Source organism: Fusarium venenatum, assembly GCF_020744135.1.
Source record: "Fusarium venenatum strain MPI-CAGE-CH-0201 chromosome Unknown EDB82scaffold_1, whole genome shotgun sequence".
Lineage (NCBI taxonomy): Eukaryota > Fungi > Ascomycota > Sordariomycetes > Hypocreales > Nectriaceae > Fusarium > Fusarium venenatum.
In genome coordinates this window covers 4,826,090-4,842,478 of record NW_027072129.1, presented here as the reverse complement: position 1 = coordinate 4,842,478, position 16,389 = coordinate 4,826,090, and the positions used below count along the sequence as shown (strand labels likewise).

General features: G+C 48.4%; 7 protein-coding genes across 7 annotated transcripts; 5 read left to right on the top strand and 2 right to left on the bottom strand.

Moving 5' to 3' along the window:
- Window positions 1–3,226: 3,226 nt before the first annotated feature.
- On the top strand, window positions 3,227–4,848 carry EDB82DRAFT_471130 (amino acid/polyamine transporter I; the record flags this gene model as incomplete). The annotated part of the gene is made up of 2 exons (XM_025730630.1): window positions 3,227–3,308; window positions 3,359–4,848. The coding sequence occupies 2 exons, from the start codon at window positions 3,227–3,229 to the stop codon at window positions 4,846–4,848; spliced, it is 1,572 nt and encodes a 523-aa protein (XP_025589736.1).
- Window positions 4,849–5,108: 260 nt separating this feature from the next.
- EDB82DRAFT_486631 (uncharacterized protein) lies at window positions 5,109–7,404 on the top strand. The gene is made up of 7 exons (XM_025730631.2): window positions 5,109–5,184; window positions 5,250–5,987; window positions 6,031–6,217; window positions 6,261–6,671; window positions 6,720–6,837; window positions 6,887–7,108; window positions 7,161–7,404. The coding sequence occupies exons 2-7, from the start codon at window positions 5,501–5,503 to the stop codon at window positions 7,293–7,295; spliced, it is 1,560 nt and encodes a 519-aa protein (XP_025589737.1). The 5' UTR covers window positions 5,109–5,184; window positions 5,250–5,500; the 3' UTR covers window positions 7,296–7,404.
- Window positions 7,405–7,682: 278 nt separating this feature from the next.
- Window positions 7,683–9,188, top strand: EDB82DRAFT_46770 (uncharacterized protein). Its single transcript, XM_025730633.2, has 3 exons — window positions 7,683–8,361; window positions 8,411–8,680; window positions 8,731–9,188. The coding sequence occupies exons 1-3, from the start codon at window positions 7,702–7,704 to the stop codon at window positions 9,115–9,117; spliced, it is 1,317 nt and encodes a 438-aa protein (XP_025589738.1). The 5' UTR covers window positions 7,683–7,701; the 3' UTR covers window positions 9,118–9,188.
- Window positions 9,189–9,259: 71 nt separating this feature from the next.
- Window positions 9,260–10,168, bottom strand: EDB82DRAFT_520391 (uncharacterized protein; the record flags this gene model as incomplete). The annotated part of the gene is made up of 2 exons (XM_025730634.1): window positions 9,260–9,952; window positions 10,010–10,168. The coding sequence occupies 2 exons, from the start codon at window positions 10,166–10,168 to the stop codon at window positions 9,260–9,262; spliced, it is 852 nt and encodes a 283-aa protein (XP_025589739.1).
- Window positions 10,169–10,437: 269 nt separating this feature from the next.
- Window positions 10,438–11,491, top strand: EDB82DRAFT_520390 (mitochondrial carrier domain-containing protein; the record flags this gene model as incomplete). Its single annotated transcript, XM_025730635.1, has 6 exons — window positions 10,438–10,478; window positions 10,530–10,561; window positions 10,614–10,706; window positions 10,751–11,107; window positions 11,155–11,173; window positions 11,218–11,491. 6 exons carry the CDS (start codon window positions 10,438–10,440, stop codon window positions 11,489–11,491), a joined length of 816 nt encoding a protein of 271 aa, XP_025589740.1.
- Window positions 11,492–11,528: 37 nt separating this feature from the next.
- On the bottom strand, window positions 11,529–14,146 carry EDB82DRAFT_46741 (uncharacterized protein). The gene is made up of 5 exons (XM_025730636.2): window positions 13,791–14,146; window positions 13,225–13,743; window positions 12,439–13,182; window positions 12,317–12,390; window positions 11,529–12,271 (listed from the first exon to the last, which is right to left on the bottom strand). The coding sequence occupies exons 1-5, from the start codon at window positions 14,009–14,011 to the stop codon at window positions 11,628–11,630; spliced, it is 2,202 nt and encodes a 733-aa protein (XP_025589741.1). The 5' UTR covers window positions 14,012–14,146; the 3' UTR covers window positions 11,529–11,627.
- Window positions 14,147–14,654: 508 nt separating this feature from the next.
- EDB82DRAFT_532695 (major facilitator superfamily domain-containing protein) lies at window positions 14,655–16,204 on the top strand (the record flags this gene model as incomplete). Its single annotated transcript, XM_025730637.1, has 4 exons — window positions 14,655–14,838; window positions 14,884–15,195; window positions 15,242–15,863; window positions 15,910–16,204. 4 exons carry the CDS (start codon window positions 14,655–14,657, stop codon window positions 16,202–16,204), a joined length of 1,413 nt encoding a protein of 470 aa, XP_025589742.1.
- Window positions 16,205–16,389: the final 185 nt, after the last annotated feature.

Sequence of the window (16,389 nt, the reverse complement as noted above, 5' to 3'; positions counted from 1 at the left end):
TCCCGTGATTTAAATCTCGAATTTTCTTTGAACTGTAATTTTCCCGGCATCCAAAGCTGCTCTATCAAGCTTAGTGTCTAGGTCATGATCAGGCCATGGCGGGTAATCGTATATCTATGTACACTATCTACCATATGATCATTTAGAATCTTCCCATCTTCCCTTACTACTTGCTCTTATGGTATTTATGTAACGAGTGAGCCTATTCCTCGGGGTCATGATGTGCATCACTCTGCACGTCCTCCTCAGTCATGATGAGCGTTGTTGATAGAACTGGATTTCTAGCAACTGCCAACCGACCATAAATAATAACATTGCTTCCAGAGTTTCTCGAATATTTCAAAGATTAAATTGCGAAGTGTTAATGACCCCTGGAAAACCCTTTTGCGATCTTGTTTTGAATGTTCACTGTCATCATATCTAGCGTCGACACACGACAATGTCCGTACGTCAACATGTCTATAGCGTACCCCTGACCACCACCAACAATATTCTATGTAGGTAATGAAGAATAGGTAGCATTGAACTAAACACACCAGAATTCTGCCAATGATGATATTTCTGTGTTAATAACGGACGCGACCAACCATGTGACAGTTGTCCTCATCGTGGTGGACATACCCTATAGGCGATGGACCACATAATTACACAATCTACAGTGGATAAGCTCTAAGCCCGAAGAACATTCACAGTCGGATCTGTATTGGCAGATATTCTATCGGTTAGCCTTATGGATCTTTATTCTCTCATGTACATATGTATCCAGCGAGACAGGTGTCTGGTAGACTAGCGGTCCCGAACAGATGCCAACCACTCTACAAACAAACATCTCAAAGTCTCTACCAAGACAATACGGTGTATTTTTTTTTTAACCAAAGCTCGGCCTAGCTACCTCCTGAGCAAGCATCTTGAGCCATAACGGGCCGAAATCGGGACCCCGGGAACATCGCTTGGAAGACAGTCGCTAGCCCGCCGCTCCAACCGGATGGTAAGAGTCCAGACAGATCTAGACTATGGGGTTTATGGAGAGTAGTATTCACATCCTAAAGTGGATCGCAAGAACAGCTTGTTCCTGGTAAAAGTCTAGACGCGTTCACACGGCAGCCTCTTTAGGCGCGGTGGACCTGGAGTTCCCGCGCGGCTTCTCACGGTAAAGGTCAAGCAAGGGTTCAAGAACGATGTTTAGATAAAGAAGTATTCGGGATACCGTAAGTTAACATGGTACTATGAACATGATATTGCCTTTGCCAACCATGTAGTAATTACCTTGCCTTCACAAGGGTCAAGAGATTGCGCTCATAGAGGGGCTGCTCTTGGCTTGAGCAGATGGCTGAATGCAGCTTATTCGCGGGTTAACAGCTGTATCAATCTTGTCGAGGAAAAGAAACAAGGAAAGAAAATTCTGCTGCTGGAAAATGACGCCTTTGACGCCAGTGGCTTTAGTGGCCGGTAGATCATGTTAGGGACTGGCTGGCATCTGCAAGCCAACGCCACAAAGGTAGCTTGTCAATTGTACAGTAGCGTCGACTATACCGAGGGTTGAAATTGATAGCTTCTTTATTCGTGAACTATTGATTTGTTGTAAGTGTGCATGCTTTGTATATCTCTCGTGAAAGTTCATAAACTGAGCTTTGGTGTATTTTTGCCCAACACTAAGATGGGGCCTTTACGACACCATTGATGATCCCATACAGTGGTTGAATGGCGAATTGTGGTGACAGTTACGACCTGTATTCCAGTTCAGCTTGGCAACCACATTCACGGACTTGTGTATACAGAATAGGCAGCTAGAAATGGATGCCAAGTGCTCACGCTATGAAGAAGCCTAGGGAAAGCATCCTACCGAGGGCTGGACTCACTAGACTCATGACAACTCAAACCATGGTTACTGACACACTGGCTTGTGCTAAGCACCTCATCGATACAGTCAACAAATCTTGTCTCACGAGTAGACCAAGTGATCACAACATTAGGTAAATCTTATGAACCAACAGACCGGGAAAAGGTGACTAAGTATGATCAGGCAGGTCAGTCCATTGACAAGACATGCCACGGCTGGCGTGGTTCAAGTCGAGGATGGCGATGTTCTTCCACACCTTGTCCCACTCGCCATCCCGCGGTCTGCATGCAGTAGTCTATAGGTGAAGACATCTTGATCGAGACCGGGGGCTCTCGGGGAGTCCAGCCTTATGGAGAGGCAACCTCGTGTCGAGCGTGGTGAGATTGGTGATCAAAGGTGTGCTGAGGCGTAGTCGATCCCTGTTGTCCGTCATACGCCTAAATACTATTGGGACGTTTAGATGAGCAAGCATTTGACGATATCACACCATATAGCATGACACTCAATGGCTCTCCAACCATATCCCGTTGAAACACCAGTTGAGGAAGTTGTGTTTGACATTGATTGGTACTGTGACTACCATGATCGAGTTCAGTTCATGCAACTCCTGTTCACCCCAGTTAACCCACTCAGCCGGACAACCGAAGACGAGGATCCACGGGGAGTTTGACAAAAAACAACATGTCAAATCAATTACCTCCTAAGAATAGTAGATAGTTAAAACAATGGAACCTCTCCAAAAGAGCCTCGAGAAGTGAGATTAATTGAAACGGGAACCCACGAGGCCGGGTTCTGTAGACTAAATCGGTCCATTGCCCGGCAAGACTCAAAAGATCCATGCCATTAAAATATCCAGAGTGGGTAAGACTTTGCGATTTTAGAGACGTTTATTGGTTCCAAGGGAATAAGCGTGCGATCACCTCAGATCGCGTCATCGTCCTAGTCACTTTAGAATGTCGAAAAGCTTCAACTGCAGAGATTTTCATGACACATTAGCTTGCCTCCCAAGTCCCAAGACCGTGCAAGCAAGCCATTGAACCAACAATTCTTGCGCGCTTATTCGCTGCTTCACCGCAAAATGGCACGATTCAGGCCCGAACCGTTTCTTACTCTAATTTGATCCCTTGTCTTGGCTTTGCCTTTTTCTGCAATGTCTTCTAGACTTTTGAGGATCAAGGAGGCTCCGCCGGTTGGTGGGTACGACAAGTTTTCCTAATTTTGCCTTCCCATGGGGATGGTTAGGAACGGGGTACTCCGTACTGGTTTTCGCGATGGACTCTCTTATTAAAGGAGACGTGCCCCCTTCTCAACACCGCTTCTCTTCTCCAGTCCATCGAGTTCTGTATCCTTTCTAGACTGTCTGATCTATATTACAGTCTTGTCATCATGAGCAAAGACGATCTCAAGGGCCTCGCACCTGAGGCCAACAAGACCAACTATGTCGGCTCTGGCTCTGACACAGAAGAGGGTGCGTCGTGAATTACAACCTGTACACTGGACTCTGCTAACTTTGACCAGGTCGCCTGCAACATGCCGCCGATGCCAAGCGACAGATTGGTGTCCTGAGCGCATCTATGCTCATCTTCAACCGAGTCATTGGTACCGGTATCTTTGCGACTCCTGGCTCCATCCTCGCCCTTCTCGGAAGTCCTGGCCTGGCCCTCATCATCTGGGTCGTGGGTTCCCTCATCGCCGCCGCTGGTACCGCCGTCTACCTTGAATGGGGTACCGGTATCCCCAAGAACGGTGGTGAGAAGAACTACCTCGAGTTCATCTACCGCAAGCCCAAATTCCTCGTCACCGGCATCTACGCTTCCTACATTCTTCTTATGGGATGGGCCTCCGGTAACTCTGTCGTCTTTGGCGAGTACATCCTCCACGCCGCCAACAAGGAGGTCGATCGATGGAACCAGCGTGCTATTGGTCTGGCTTGCATCACAACTGCTTTCCTCATCCACGGCTGCGCCCTCAAGTGGGGTCTTCGTCTCCAAAACGCCCTCGGCTTCATCAAGCTGATCATCGTCTTCATCATGATCATCTGCGGTTTCGTCGCTCTCGGCGGCCACCTCAAGATTGATGAGAAGCCCGACAACCTGAGCCGCGCTTTCGAGGGCACCACTGGCAGTGCTTACGGTGTTGTCACTGCCCTGTATAACGTCATTTGGAGTTTCGTCGGTTACAGCAACGCCAACTATGCTCTCAGCGAGACTCGCAACCCTGTGCGAACTCTCAAGATCGCTGCTCCTACCGCCATCATCTCTGTGTCCATCATTTACATCCTCGTCAACATCGCCTACTTCGCTGCTGTTCCCAAGGCCGAGATCATTGCCTCCGAGCGTCTTGTCGCTGCTTCTCTCTTCCGCAACGTCATGGGTCCTGCTGCCGAGCGCGCCATGTCTGTCTTTGTCGCTCTGTCCGCCTTTGGAAACGTCTTGAGTGTTATCTTCTCCCAGGGTCGTCTCGTTCAGGAGCTTGGTCGTGAGGGTATTCTGCCCTTCTCCCGTCTCTGGGCTAGCAACCGACCTTTCAACGCTCCTTTGGCTGGTCTCTTCGAGCACTGGATCATTTGCGTCATCGTCATCCTTGCTCCTCCTCCTGGCGATGCCTACAACTTCATCCTTAACCTCATCTCCTACCCTCTCGCCATTGTCAACACTTTTGTGGCTGGTGGTCTCGTCCACCTCTACCTCCACCGCGAGAAGTACAACTGGAACGCTCCCATCAAGGCCACTCTGCCTGTCACCGTTTTCTTCCTTCTCAGCAACATGTACCTCGTAATTGCTCCTTTCATCGCTCCCGATGACCCTAGCCAGAACCAGTACAAGAGCATGCCTTACTACATCCACTGTGTTGTCGGTATAGCTATTCTTGCCGCTGGTGCTGTCTATTGGCTTGTCTGGGCTATCATCCTTCCCAAGATTGGTGGCTACAAGCTTGTTCGCGAGACTCATATTGATGAGATTGATGGATGGGAATCCAACCGCTTCCGTCGTGTTCCCCTTAATTAGACTGGAGGATGAATTTGAGTTTTAACAGCGTTATTTACTAGATACCCAATATTAACATTCAACATTGTTATTAATAGCCTGTTCCCATTGCCGTGATTGACTTTCTGATTGTGATGTTTGTGAGATATGTACTGATGCTTGACAGCTGTCAATTGACGCCCGTCATGGACGCGCTTGACGTGCAGATAGAACATTCCCAGTCCCACACCTGTTGCTAGCGATTTTAATGGCCCAGAGTCCTGGGTCTCCTACGTCAAGGCCCACAAGATGTTGCGAATGACTTTATTCTCGCTTTCGCGATCCCCTACCCTGCGCTGTCGGATCAACTAGGATCAACTATACTCCGGTTATTTTCCATCACGCGTTCAAGTGCGATAGCTCGCAGACTTGTAATTACATACCTACTGTAATAGCCGCGGCTTCAATTAATGGAGAATACTGTTCACTTACACCTGACAGCTGCTGCTTCTACCATTCAGTCCGATGACCGCGGGTCGGCACCAGTTCTTCCACCGAGAATGACGTCCTCTCGGATCCAATTCTGTCGCCGATCGTCGTAGCTCTCGGCCCTACTATTACGACCGAATCACTCTTTAAACTATCATGAGCCCTTCATCATGACAACGAGAACAAACCACAGCACGCTACAATAATGTCGAAGCTACTAAGATTCCAACGGGCGCGGCCCATGACATGGGGAAGCAGCTTCACAAGCCGCCAATTCAGTACAACGAGAGTGGCGCTGTCGGTACGAGGGCAATCCAAGCTTTTCAATGACGCGGATGCTGCGGTTGCGGATATCAAGAGTGGCTCAACGTTGTTGAGTTCTGGGTTTGGACTCTGCGGCGTGGCTGATACACTAATCAATGCGATCAACCGCAGAGGTCGTGATTCCCTCCACTCGCTCACAGCTGTGTCGAACAACGCTGGAGTGGAAGGCAAAGGTGGTTTGGCGGTGCTTACCAGCGCTGGCCAGGTCGATCGCTTGATTCTGTCGTACCTTGGAAACAACAAAGTTTTGGAGAAGAAGTATTTGACCGGCGAATTGGCAATTGAGCTTTGTCCGCAAGGTACATTGGCTGAGCGCATTCGAGCTGGTGGCGCAGGCATTCCTGCATTCTTTACACCAACAGCAGCTCGTAAGTCAATCGTTGGGACACAATGACTAAGCTAACAAGTTAGACACCCTTTTGCAAGATGGTGAAATCCCCGTGCGACTAGACAAGTCTGGCGCCGTTGTCGAAAAAGGTCGAAAGCGAGAAACCCGCGAGTTTAACGGTCGAACGTTCCTCATGGAGCATGCAATTGAAGGCGATGTCGCGATCATGCGAGCTTGGAAGGCAGACAAGGATGGCAATTGTGTCTTCCGGTATGTCCGATACCCTCAATCACCTTCTCCGCTAATAGATCAGATATGCGACAAAGTCATTCGGACCCCTCATGGCCAAGGCCGCAAAGCTCACCATCGTCGAAGCCGAGAACATTGTCGAAGTTGGCGAAATCGACCCCAACGATGTCAACCTCCCCGGCATTTTCGTCGATCGAATCGTCCCCGCCACCGCCGAGAAGAATATCGAGGTCCTCAAGTTGAGAGAGGAGGGTCAGGATGGACCACCAAAGGCTGCAAATGAAGCTCAAGAGCGACGAAACCGTATCGCAAGACGAGCTTCAAAAGAGCTCAAGCCTGGATACTATGTCAACTTGGGAGTGGGAATTCCGACGCTGGCCGTTTCGTTCCTACCTGCCGACTCGACTGTGCATATCCAGTCTGAGAATGGTATCCTCGGAATGGGTGCTTATCCTACAAAGGATGAAGTTGATGCGTATGTCTTTCGTCCTTTTTTCCCTCTTGAACTCTACTAACAGTTCAGTGATATCATCAACGCTGGAAAAGAAACAGTCACACTCGTTCCTGGCGCATCAGTATTTGACTCGGCCGAGTCTTTCGGCATGATTCGGGGTGGACACGTTGATGTGTCAATCCTTGGTGTAAGTTGCGCAATTCCTCTCATCTCATTTCCATTGCTGACAATTACAGGCCCTGCAAGTGAGTGCAGTCGGTGATCTGGCCAACTACATGATTCCTGGAAAGGTTTTCAAGGGCATGGGCGGAGCGATGGATTTGGTAGCCAACCCCGACAACACCAAGATTGTCGTTGCAACCGAGCATTGCGCCAAGGATGGGTCGTCCAAGATCGTGCAGCAATGCACTTTGCCTCTAACGGGCGCAAATGTAGTCAGCACGATCATCACCGACCTTGTAAGTTTTGTGCCGTTCGAGTTGCTTGTGACTTGGCTAACTGTCCAATTAGTGCGTCTTTGAGGTAGACCGAGCGCAGGGTACTCTAACTCTTACTGAGCTTGCGCCGGGCGTGAGCGTTGATGAAGTTAGAAGCAAAACGGAGGCCGACTTTGTAGAAGCGAGAGAACTAAAACAGATGGAGTAGTTGATACCAAGTAGACGGCAAAGCATACCCAGCATAGCATAATGTCAAGATACGTTAGTACTTTTGCATCATTCGTCATTGAATCCTGCCATGTCGTGTTGTCATGTCTCCGCAGCGGGGGATGGTGAAATAGAGTTAGGCTTTAATTAAGGTAGAGGGCAGATCGACAGGGCGGGTCACTGTTGAGCTTGGCTTGTAAATGCACGAATGATACAATTCCCACCAGAGCACATAAGGAAGGTAGAAAACCTCAATGCTGGGCGTGGTATGACTGGAAATGATCGTCTTTAGTTGTCAAAAGTTCCTGCCAAGAACATCCGCCAAGCGATGATCTATCTATCTTCTATATAACATCCTGCTGTACGGGTATACAGCACTTTAGTCCATCCTCAACTCATCCATCGCAATGAGGTACTCTTTCGTTTCCCTCCTCACCCTCGCCTTGGGAGCAATTGCTGTTCCCAAGGCTGACATTAAGACGTATGACGGGTACAGAGTCTTTCGAGTAAACACCCACGGCAAAGCAGACGTCAAAGAGAAGCTTGCCCCCGTCACTTTTGACGAGTGGGAGCATGGCGACCAATACGCCGACATTGTCGTCGCACCCAACGATGTAGACGCTTTTGAGAGTCTCAAGCTTGACTTTACCACCTTGCACGAGAACCTGGGCGATTCTATCGTCAGCGAAAGCCCATCTCACAAGAAGTGGAAGCGTCAGGCCGATGATGAGTCTTGGTACGATGAGTTCCACAACTATGAGGATCATATCGATTACTTCCGAGACTTGCAAGCCCAGTTTCCCAACAATTCGAAGCTCATTTCTTCGGGCAAGTCGTACCAGAACAGGAATATTTATGGACTTCATCTCTGGGGCGAGGCTGGACCTGGAAAGCCTGCTGTGCTTTACCATGGTACTGTTCATGCCCGAGAATGGATCTCTGCACCAACCGTTGAATACATCACCCTTCAGCTTATCAAGGGCTTCAAAGGCGGAGATGAAGACGTCCAGACCATCTTGAACAAATACGACTTTTACATCTTTCCCTTTGTCAACCCCGACGGTTTCGTAAGTTATCCTCATCTCTAATTGTCAATTACCCAGCTAAATAGATCAGGTTTACTCTACCACGGCTGATCGCCTCTGGCGAAAGAACCGTCAACCTCCTCCAACTTCAGCACCAAACCAGACATGCTTTGGTCGCGACATCAACCGCAACTGGGAGTTTGGCTGGGATTCCAACAAGAGAGGTGCTTCGACAAATCCTTGCTCTCAGACTTACCGCGGCGAGAAGCCAGCTGACAGCCCTGAGAATGCTGGATTGGACAAGTTTGTTCGCCAATTGAGAGATACCGTTGGTATTGCTCTCTACATTGACTGGCACAGCGTAAGTCTGAGTTTCCGTGGTGAATTGCCCGCGTCGCTAACACTCTTCAGTACGGTCAATACATCCTTTCTCCCTTTGGCTACAAGGAAGATCTCTACGCGCCCGAGCTTGGAAAATGGACCAAAGCAGCTGCCCTCGTGAGCACGGCTATCCGCGATAGCTCTGACGACAAGACAACCTATACTTTCGGTCCTAGTGGCGCTGTGTTGTACGTCACTACTGGTGCGGCGCCTGACCACGTTTACAGCGTAGGACAGGCCAAGTTCTCGTACACAATTGAGTTGAGGGACACTGGTGAGACGGGCTTTGTGCTCCCACCAGCTCAGATTAGGCCCAATGTTGAGGAGCAGTGGGCTGGGCAGAAGGTGTTGCTGTCGCTTCTGGATGAGACTTTCTTCGATGGCGAGGGTCCCGCTCTTTACCAGGGACAGACTTAGGGCGCCTTGAACAGTGCTCACTATAGGAGATGTAGTAGGATATTGGGAGGTTTGCGCAATGCCCAAAGTTGCGAGACGCTTTAACTACACAAGTATCTTTTCATGTATATATATTCTGATTTATGAATTACTATATAAATTATCACAGTTTAGATTCACTGCCCGGCGCAAAGCTACTTCCGCCGATCGCTTGAACAATCTTATCGACTGTATTCAAGATCCAATGGCCACCCTCGTCACTTGCCAAGTATTGTACACTCTCCTCTGTCTCGCCATTCTGATCATTCTTATATGTTCCATCCTCAAGCGCCTTACGTAGACCAAATACATGCGACAGCACTTGAGGTCCGACACCAGTTTGCGCGCGTAGACAAGAGATAGCAATCATGGAGGTATGGATTCGGCCGAGACTGGCAAGTGTACCGCGATCGGAAGCGGCAGGATCGGAGAGGAGAGCAGAGTAATGGCTACTAAGGATATATACAGGTAGATCGGGGTGTGCGAGGGCGAGCTTCTCGAATAGCTTGTCTTCGTATGGTCTGTAGATAGAATCCCACAGCCCTCGACCGCGGGCTAATGTTTGGTCGATATTTTGCGACGTTGGTTGTCGGCTTGGCTTTGTGCTGAGCTTAGATGTAACGCTTTCGGGAAGCGCTGCGTGGAATGCGTTGAGGGAGTTGATGGTTCGAGGAATGCCGTTGAAGCTGATACACTTAAGACCAACCTCTCGGATGAACTCGGCATTCTGGACGGCGGAATTGGGATCTTTGGAAGATGCGACGCGATGGAGGACGGGTAGAGAATCGGGAGAGTTAAGAGTAAAGGTAGCAGCGGCCTACGATAGTAGTCGTTAGTACAAGTGGATGGAACACAATTGATTGACAGAACATACCGAGACAGTCAACCAAGACTTTGGGCCGAGGTTCCTAATAGCTGCATCATTTGCGATGGCTTCGAACAATTCTTGAACTTGAGCTGGCGCAGGTCTTGGACCAGGTCGCGCAAAAGGCGCATTGATAAGCGCCTTCAAAGGTGCAGAGAGTTTGGACATTTCGGTGTTATTCTCGTTGTTTGACATTTGTTACTGTCGCATTTTCACAGGACAAGCCGAGGATCTGTCGCGGTTTTGAGACGATGACGATGATGCCTCGGTGACGGATCTGGAGGCCGAAAAATATCTCCACTATATCCGGGGTTCAGAATGAGGGACGACATCGGAGCTAGATTTAGAAGCCGACGGTTTTGGGTGTGTACAAAACAATGAGAGTGTAAGTGAGGAATAGGAAGCAGAGCAGAGGATAACCAAGTAATTTTGTTAATATGGTTTCTCAAAAGAAAACAAAGGAGCCGTTCTGGCTTGGGTATGCTTGCTTGTCTTGCGTAGTACAGTGATTGTGACTAACAAGTTATAGTGGTGCTGCCGCCTGTATGGCTGTTTGCTTCAGTGGGTTCAGCACTTACAACTTCACATAGAAGACATCAACTAACTTGTACAGCACACCCTTTGGATCAAACAAAATATCGAATGCAGGTGTTGAAGTCAAACTCATCTATGCTCAATGTTTTATACCGATTTGCAGCACGAGATGGTAAATTCCCAATCATCTTTACACAACAAAGCTAACACAATCAGGCATCCCATCTCTATGGACTGGTCTATCAGCTTCCATCCTTCGTCAAGGAACATACTCGACCGCTCGCTTTGGCTTCCACACATACTTCTCTGACAAGGTTAGAGGATACACAGGCAAGCAACTATCAGTCACACAAAACATCGCTTGTGCAGGTGTCGCAGGTGGTGTTGCAGGACTAGTTGGTAATCCAGCTGAAGTTGTTCTCGTCCGTATGTGTGCAGATGGCGCAAAGGCACCTGGACAGCAATTTGGATATAATCATGCCTTGGATGCCTTGGCCAGAGTGTATAGTGAAGAGGGCATGATGGCGTTCTGGAAGGGCCTTGTTCCCAACATTGCGAGGAGTGCTTTGATGAGTGAGTTGCCTCATCTTTATATTCAAACGGGTTGCTAACAGTTGTAGATGTTTCCCAGATCGCTACGTAAGTCTCCTGAAAGTATACCAGTTACTCAACTAACAGACCAGATACGCATCCGCTAAACAGTATCTCCTTGCCAACGGCTTCGGAGACGACACAAAAACGCATGCGTTATCGTCCCTAGCAGCCGGAACAATGGCGACAACCATCTGCGCCCCAGCTGACGTTCTTAAGAGTCGAATGCAGTCCAACGCTGGCAAAGAAGGTTTGGCACAAGTTCTTAGAGCCGGTCTTCGCGAAGAGGGTCCTCGGTTCCTCATGAGAGGTTGGACTCCTGCTTGGCTAAGACTTACGTACGTTGCTCTACCTTCTCATATATGACGAAACTAACTTTACAGACCGCATACTGTTTTGACATTCGTGTTTATGGAGAAATTGCGACAGCTTACTTCTTTTGACTGGCTGGGTGGAATGCAAGAGAAGGAAACTCTTGCTTAATGTTTTGCTATCTTTTATGTTATATACCAACTTCGGGCCAGTAAAGCCATTCGAAATTTGTCATATCTTCCCATGAAAGTCCACCGAATCCGGGCTCAAAGTCGTTGCCTGGTTGATTCAGAGCTTGTACAATTTGATCATCTGACATGGCAGAGAAATGAATCGGTTCTTGCCATAGAGCTTGCTGGTCCAGAAATGTGGGCGTCGTGATGGGTGCTTCGTTGACGATTGGCATTCTCGGATCAGATATACCGTCTCCTGTAGCTGCCCTTCTGACGATTTGTTTGAGATATTTTCCATATTTAATAGAAAGACCGTTTCGATGTCTCGTTACTTTTCCGATTCTTTCGAGAACGGTGGCTGTTTCGTCAATGAGGTTTCTGACACTCGGGGCCAAAGCTGAACCACCAGTCGCGTAGGAACTCAATGTTAAAGCGAAGCAGGCTGCGAAGGATATCATGATGGCGGTGTTGTTCGGCATGGATTGAAGTTGCGACTCTCCCTGGATAGCGGCACGCATCACGTTCAGAGCTGAGGAGAGACCGGCTGTGTGGAAGAAGCGACGAACTTCAAGCGGCGCTGTGGGATGGTTTATCACGCCGCCATAGATGGACAGGCGGGTGTGAGTGACGAGGATTTCGACGTATGGTGGAAGTCGACGGTCTGACGGTCAGCGTGATTCGACAGATAGACGGACATCTATCTTACCTGGGCCTTTGCCAATTGAGATCCCCCACTCTGTGTACCATTGATCAAAGAATCGTTCAATTGACCCTTGGATTCTGAAAAGGTTAGCTGATTATTGCATCAAAGAGCAACGTGACACATACGATTGGGCGATCAATGAACCGTCACTAGAAGCCATCTGCGATCCGTCACAAAGAGCTCTCACAGTAGCAAACAACGCATCCAAGTCTCTTCTTAGCACAGCCATCGAGACAAGATGTCCATCAAGAGGATCGGCAAATTCAGACCGATGCCAACTGTCACAGTCCTTCAAAGACTTGGTCATGGGAACAGAAAACGGTCGTCCTCTGGCAAGAGACATTCCACGTTCCAGAACAAAAAGCGAAAGCCAGCATCGCTCCCGATTACGAAGTAACAGACGTCCTTTCTCAGACCATGGATCAAGCTCAGGAAATCCGTCCATGGCTAAAGCTGCTCTCGGGTCAAGACAATCACCCCTCGCGAGACCAATTTCTGATCCTGAGCCTAGCATTTCTGGCGATACGAGGGTTTTGTGAAGCGATAAATCGGTGGCGACCGTGTTCGCTATGGAGATGTACGTGCAGGTTTCGTCGTCGGTTGAATGTTGACCTGGGAACATCCATGGAATGTTTACCATGAACGCAAGAACGATTTCAACTGATCTGTACCGCTTGAGTACGACTTTGTGTGCGAGAGTCCTGACGTGGTTTGATAGTCGTTTTGAAAGTGCTGCTGCTGATGGCATGAAAAGGGCTGATGCAGCCATGATGGATGTGTAGAGGAATGATGATCTCGAGCGCGTGAATTCGACGGTGTATATCCTTGGATCAAGGCCCCATCGGGTATGAGCAAGATTGCGATGAAAACTGATGGTCAGCAGATATCAAAGTAAAAGTCATGGAACTCACAAGTGGAATAGCCTGTCAGCTTCATCTTCTGAGACAAGTCCCAACGTGACAGGGTCAAGGTCAGATCCAACATCTAGATGAACATGCGCTGGAGCAAAGAACGCTTGAATCTCATCCTCGGTTTGTCCAGTTGTGCTCGCTGTATGGGCTTGCTGAGGGGAATTTCCATGTCTCGACTCTGGTGACGGTTGAATGTAGGATGCCCTTGCAAGAAGCTGCAGTGGATTCTCGGCGTCGTCAATTGCAAGACTTTGCTGTGTTCTTTGAATGAACTCAGGTATCACGATAGGATCTTGCTCCTGCTCCTCTTCTTCCTCTTCAGAATAAGCATCCTCTTCACCATCGCCGCTGGCACTGTATCTCGTCTGCGGGGCATCAGCAGGTGAATTCGCGCCACTGAGTAGATCCTGAAGATGGTTCAGAATTCTATCATCTTCTGGATTCTTCTGAGCTGCTGAACGAGCGCGTTTGACAGCTTGATCAATTTGATACAAAGCTTTGTCAAGACCTGTACGTTTACTAGCAGTTGTCAGCCTTGCAATTGACATGAATTGGAGGATACTCACTTTTTGATACCCTTTTGACGACCGGGATGATATGCAGGTCGCACGCATTCCGTGTCGAGTTGGATACATCTCCTGCATCGTTCCTGATGGGGTTTCCAGTCGCACTTGATCTTTGATCGACGACAGACGAGACAAGCTGCTTGTCTCGGACGGGGCGAATCACCTCCTTGTTGAAGCGGGGACGTGAACGTCTGGAGGTCCGAGTTTGAATTCCCCGCCATTTATTGGTGTTGGAACTGACGAAACTCGGCGGTTGTTTTGTCTACCGAAGCAATTGAATGTGGATTAAAAGCACGCGATGCTAAAGAGGAGAAACGTGATGAGATGGAATTGGAATAGACGAAAAGAAGGGAAGGGGGACTTTGACAGCGGAAACTTGCCCGATCCCCCCCTTGTATCGAGTCAGGGATGAAGGCGTCGGAAACAATCATGATTGGCCAGTATTTAAGCTTCCGACGAGAAATCGGAGAGAGGCGGAGAAGGGACTTTGGAGCAATTACATGTTAAACGAGGATATTATACATGGATATTATATAAGTTAGCACGCAATCTACAGACACAAACCAAGAGATTCAACTACAACCATCAGACCCTTTTATCTATCCGCTTATATGTCGCCATCGACCCTGTCAAGCACGAAATGACTCTTTAGTTGATAAAAGTGGGAAGAACCATTAAAAACACCATCGGCCAACTTGCGATCCTAGCCTTATTTGGAAGATTTGGGACGCTGCTCTCTCCACATTTGATACACCCTTGAACAAATTTATTGAGGCAAATAGATAATGGAATAATACAGAGATATATATAATACTGGTGCCTGCATTTCAATGTGAGATTATACGTTGAAGAGTAACCGTCAAAATGTCTGCCGTGATAGACAACAGCAGCGATAAAGACCAACCGGTCAAGAATGTCGCCCAAGATGTTACAGAGCAGTCAAAGCCTGTATCTCGCTTCACACGCTGGTATCGAAGTCCTCTATTCAACGTTATCATCGTTGGATTGATTTCATTCACACAACCAGGAATCTGGAATGCTCTCAACAGTATGTAAACTTCGTCAATCTTCCAAATATCTCTAACGTTGGTAGACACCGGTGCTGGAGGCCAGCAAGAGCCATACCTCGTCAATGGAGCAAACTCACTCACTTTCGGTATAATGGTCTTTGGTTGTTCAATTTTTAGTATTCTCGCCAACAAAATTGGTCTAAAATGGGTTCTCATCATCGGTACTCTTGGATACGCGCCTTATTCAGCTGCACTTTACACAAACAACCGATATGGAATTGAGTGGTTCGTTCTGCTTGGTGGTGCTACTTGCGGTATCGGAGCTTCTGCTCTGTGGGCTTCTGAAGGTGCCATCGCTTTGGGATACGGCGATGTCAAGGATCGTGGAAAATTCAGTATGTCAGCCCTCATATTTGCGATCACGGAAACTAATTATTGTAGCTGGAATTTGGCTTGGTCTGCGAGAACTCGGTCAACTCATCGGTTCTTCCATTCAACTCTCCCTCAATGTTGACTCCGAAAAGCGTGGTCGAGTCGGATACACCACATACCTCGTCCTCATTGCTCTTCAATGTCTTGGTCTTCCTCTCGCATTTCTCATCTCGCCTCCTCACAAGGTCATTCGATCCGATGGCTCCAAGCTTCCTGCTACCAACAAGAACACGAGCATCGCAGAGCAAGTCCGAAAATGGGGCGTTCTCATCCAACGCAAGCAGTTCTTCCTCCTCATCCCCATGCTGGTCGGATTCAACTGGAACAGCACGTACCTTGGAATTTACCTCGTCAACTACTTTTCCGTTCGATCTCGTGCTTTGGCGTCGTTGACATCTGGTATCGCTGCTACCGCTTCCAATATCTTTTGGGGATGGTTCTTTGATCTCAAGTATTTCAGCCGACCTCAGCTTGCGCGCTTCACCTGGGCTTTCCTGGCTATCACCATGACTGCACTATTCGGATGGCAGTTCGCTATGGAGATGGAATATCGCAGTGCCAACCCTCCTGTTACTCTGGACTGGGCTCATCCTGGATTCGGACGCGGATTCGCAGTTCAAGTTCTCCTTCGGTACGTTCCTGAAGTATATACATTTCGAACAAAGCTAACTGATCAGGTTTATGAACGAATCTCATTACATGTTTGTGTACTGGATTATTGGAACCTTTTTCCAAGATGTCGAGACATTGACTCTGGCCGTCGGCCTTGTCCGATCCTTCGAGTCTCTTGGCTCATGCTTGGCTTTCGGAGTCGGTGCCGCCAAGGTTCCATCTCTTACCAACCTCATTGTTGCTTTTGCAATGTTCTGCATTTCACTACCTTCAACGTCGTTTGCCGTTTTCCTGGTTCCTGAACGCCCAGCGGAAAACGCGTTGGACAAGCCAGATGAGGAGGAGCAGAGTAGTTCTTAGAGTATCTGATACCATAATTATATTCGTTCAACACGAGTCATTCTATATCATAAATTTTACACTGTGATTCGAGTATCTTATTGGTAAATGTTTAAACTGTGGGACCGATCAAGTATAAGATGCGAGAGAGAGGAGCATCGCGGCTGTTCCCGTGCCACGTGTCGCTGTCGAAACAGGGAATTTGC

What these genes read in the sequence shown, in the direction of transcription:
- EDB82DRAFT_486631 (XM_025730631.2), top strand. Translation starts at nt 5,501, where the DNA reads ATGTCGAAGCTACTAAGATTCCAACGGGCGCGGCCCATGACATGGGGA. An exon ending in CTTTACACCAACAGCAGCTC is followed by an intron (nt 5,988 to 6,030) that starts GTAAGTCAATCG and finishes CTAACAAGTTAG; the next exon opens with ACACCCTTTTGCAAGATGGT. An exon ending in GCACGATCATCACCGACCTT is followed by an intron (nt 7,109 to 7,160) that starts GTAAGTTTTGTG and finishes CTGTCCAATTAG; the next exon opens with TGCGTCTTTGAGGTAGACCG.
- EDB82DRAFT_46770 (XM_025730633.2), top strand. Translation starts at nt 7,702, where the DNA reads ATGAGGTACTCTTTCGTTTCCCTCCTCACCCTCGCCTTGGGAGCAATT. An exon ending in TTGTCAACCCCGACGGTTTC is followed by an intron (nt 8,362 to 8,410) that starts GTAAGTTATCCT and finishes TAAATAGATCAG; the next exon opens with GTTTACTCTACCACGGCTGA. An exon ending in TCTACATTGACTGGCACAGC is followed by an intron (nt 8,681 to 8,730) that starts GTAAGTCTGAGT and finishes AACACTCTTCAG; the next exon opens with TACGGTCAATACATCCTTTC.
- EDB82DRAFT_46741 (XM_025730636.2), bottom strand. Translation starts at nt 14,011, where the DNA reads ATGGCGGGGAATTCAAACTCGGACCTCCAGACGTTCACGTCCCCGCTT. An exon ending in GCTGACAGGCTATTCCACTT is followed by an intron (nt 13,183 to 13,224) that starts GTGAGTTCCATG and finishes GCTGACCATCAG; the next exon opens with TTTTCATCGCAATCTTGCTC. An exon ending in CTCAATTGGCAAAGGCCCAG is followed by an intron (nt 12,272 to 12,316) that starts GTAAGATAGATG and finishes GCTGACCGTCAG; the next exon opens with ACCGTCGACTTCCACCATAC.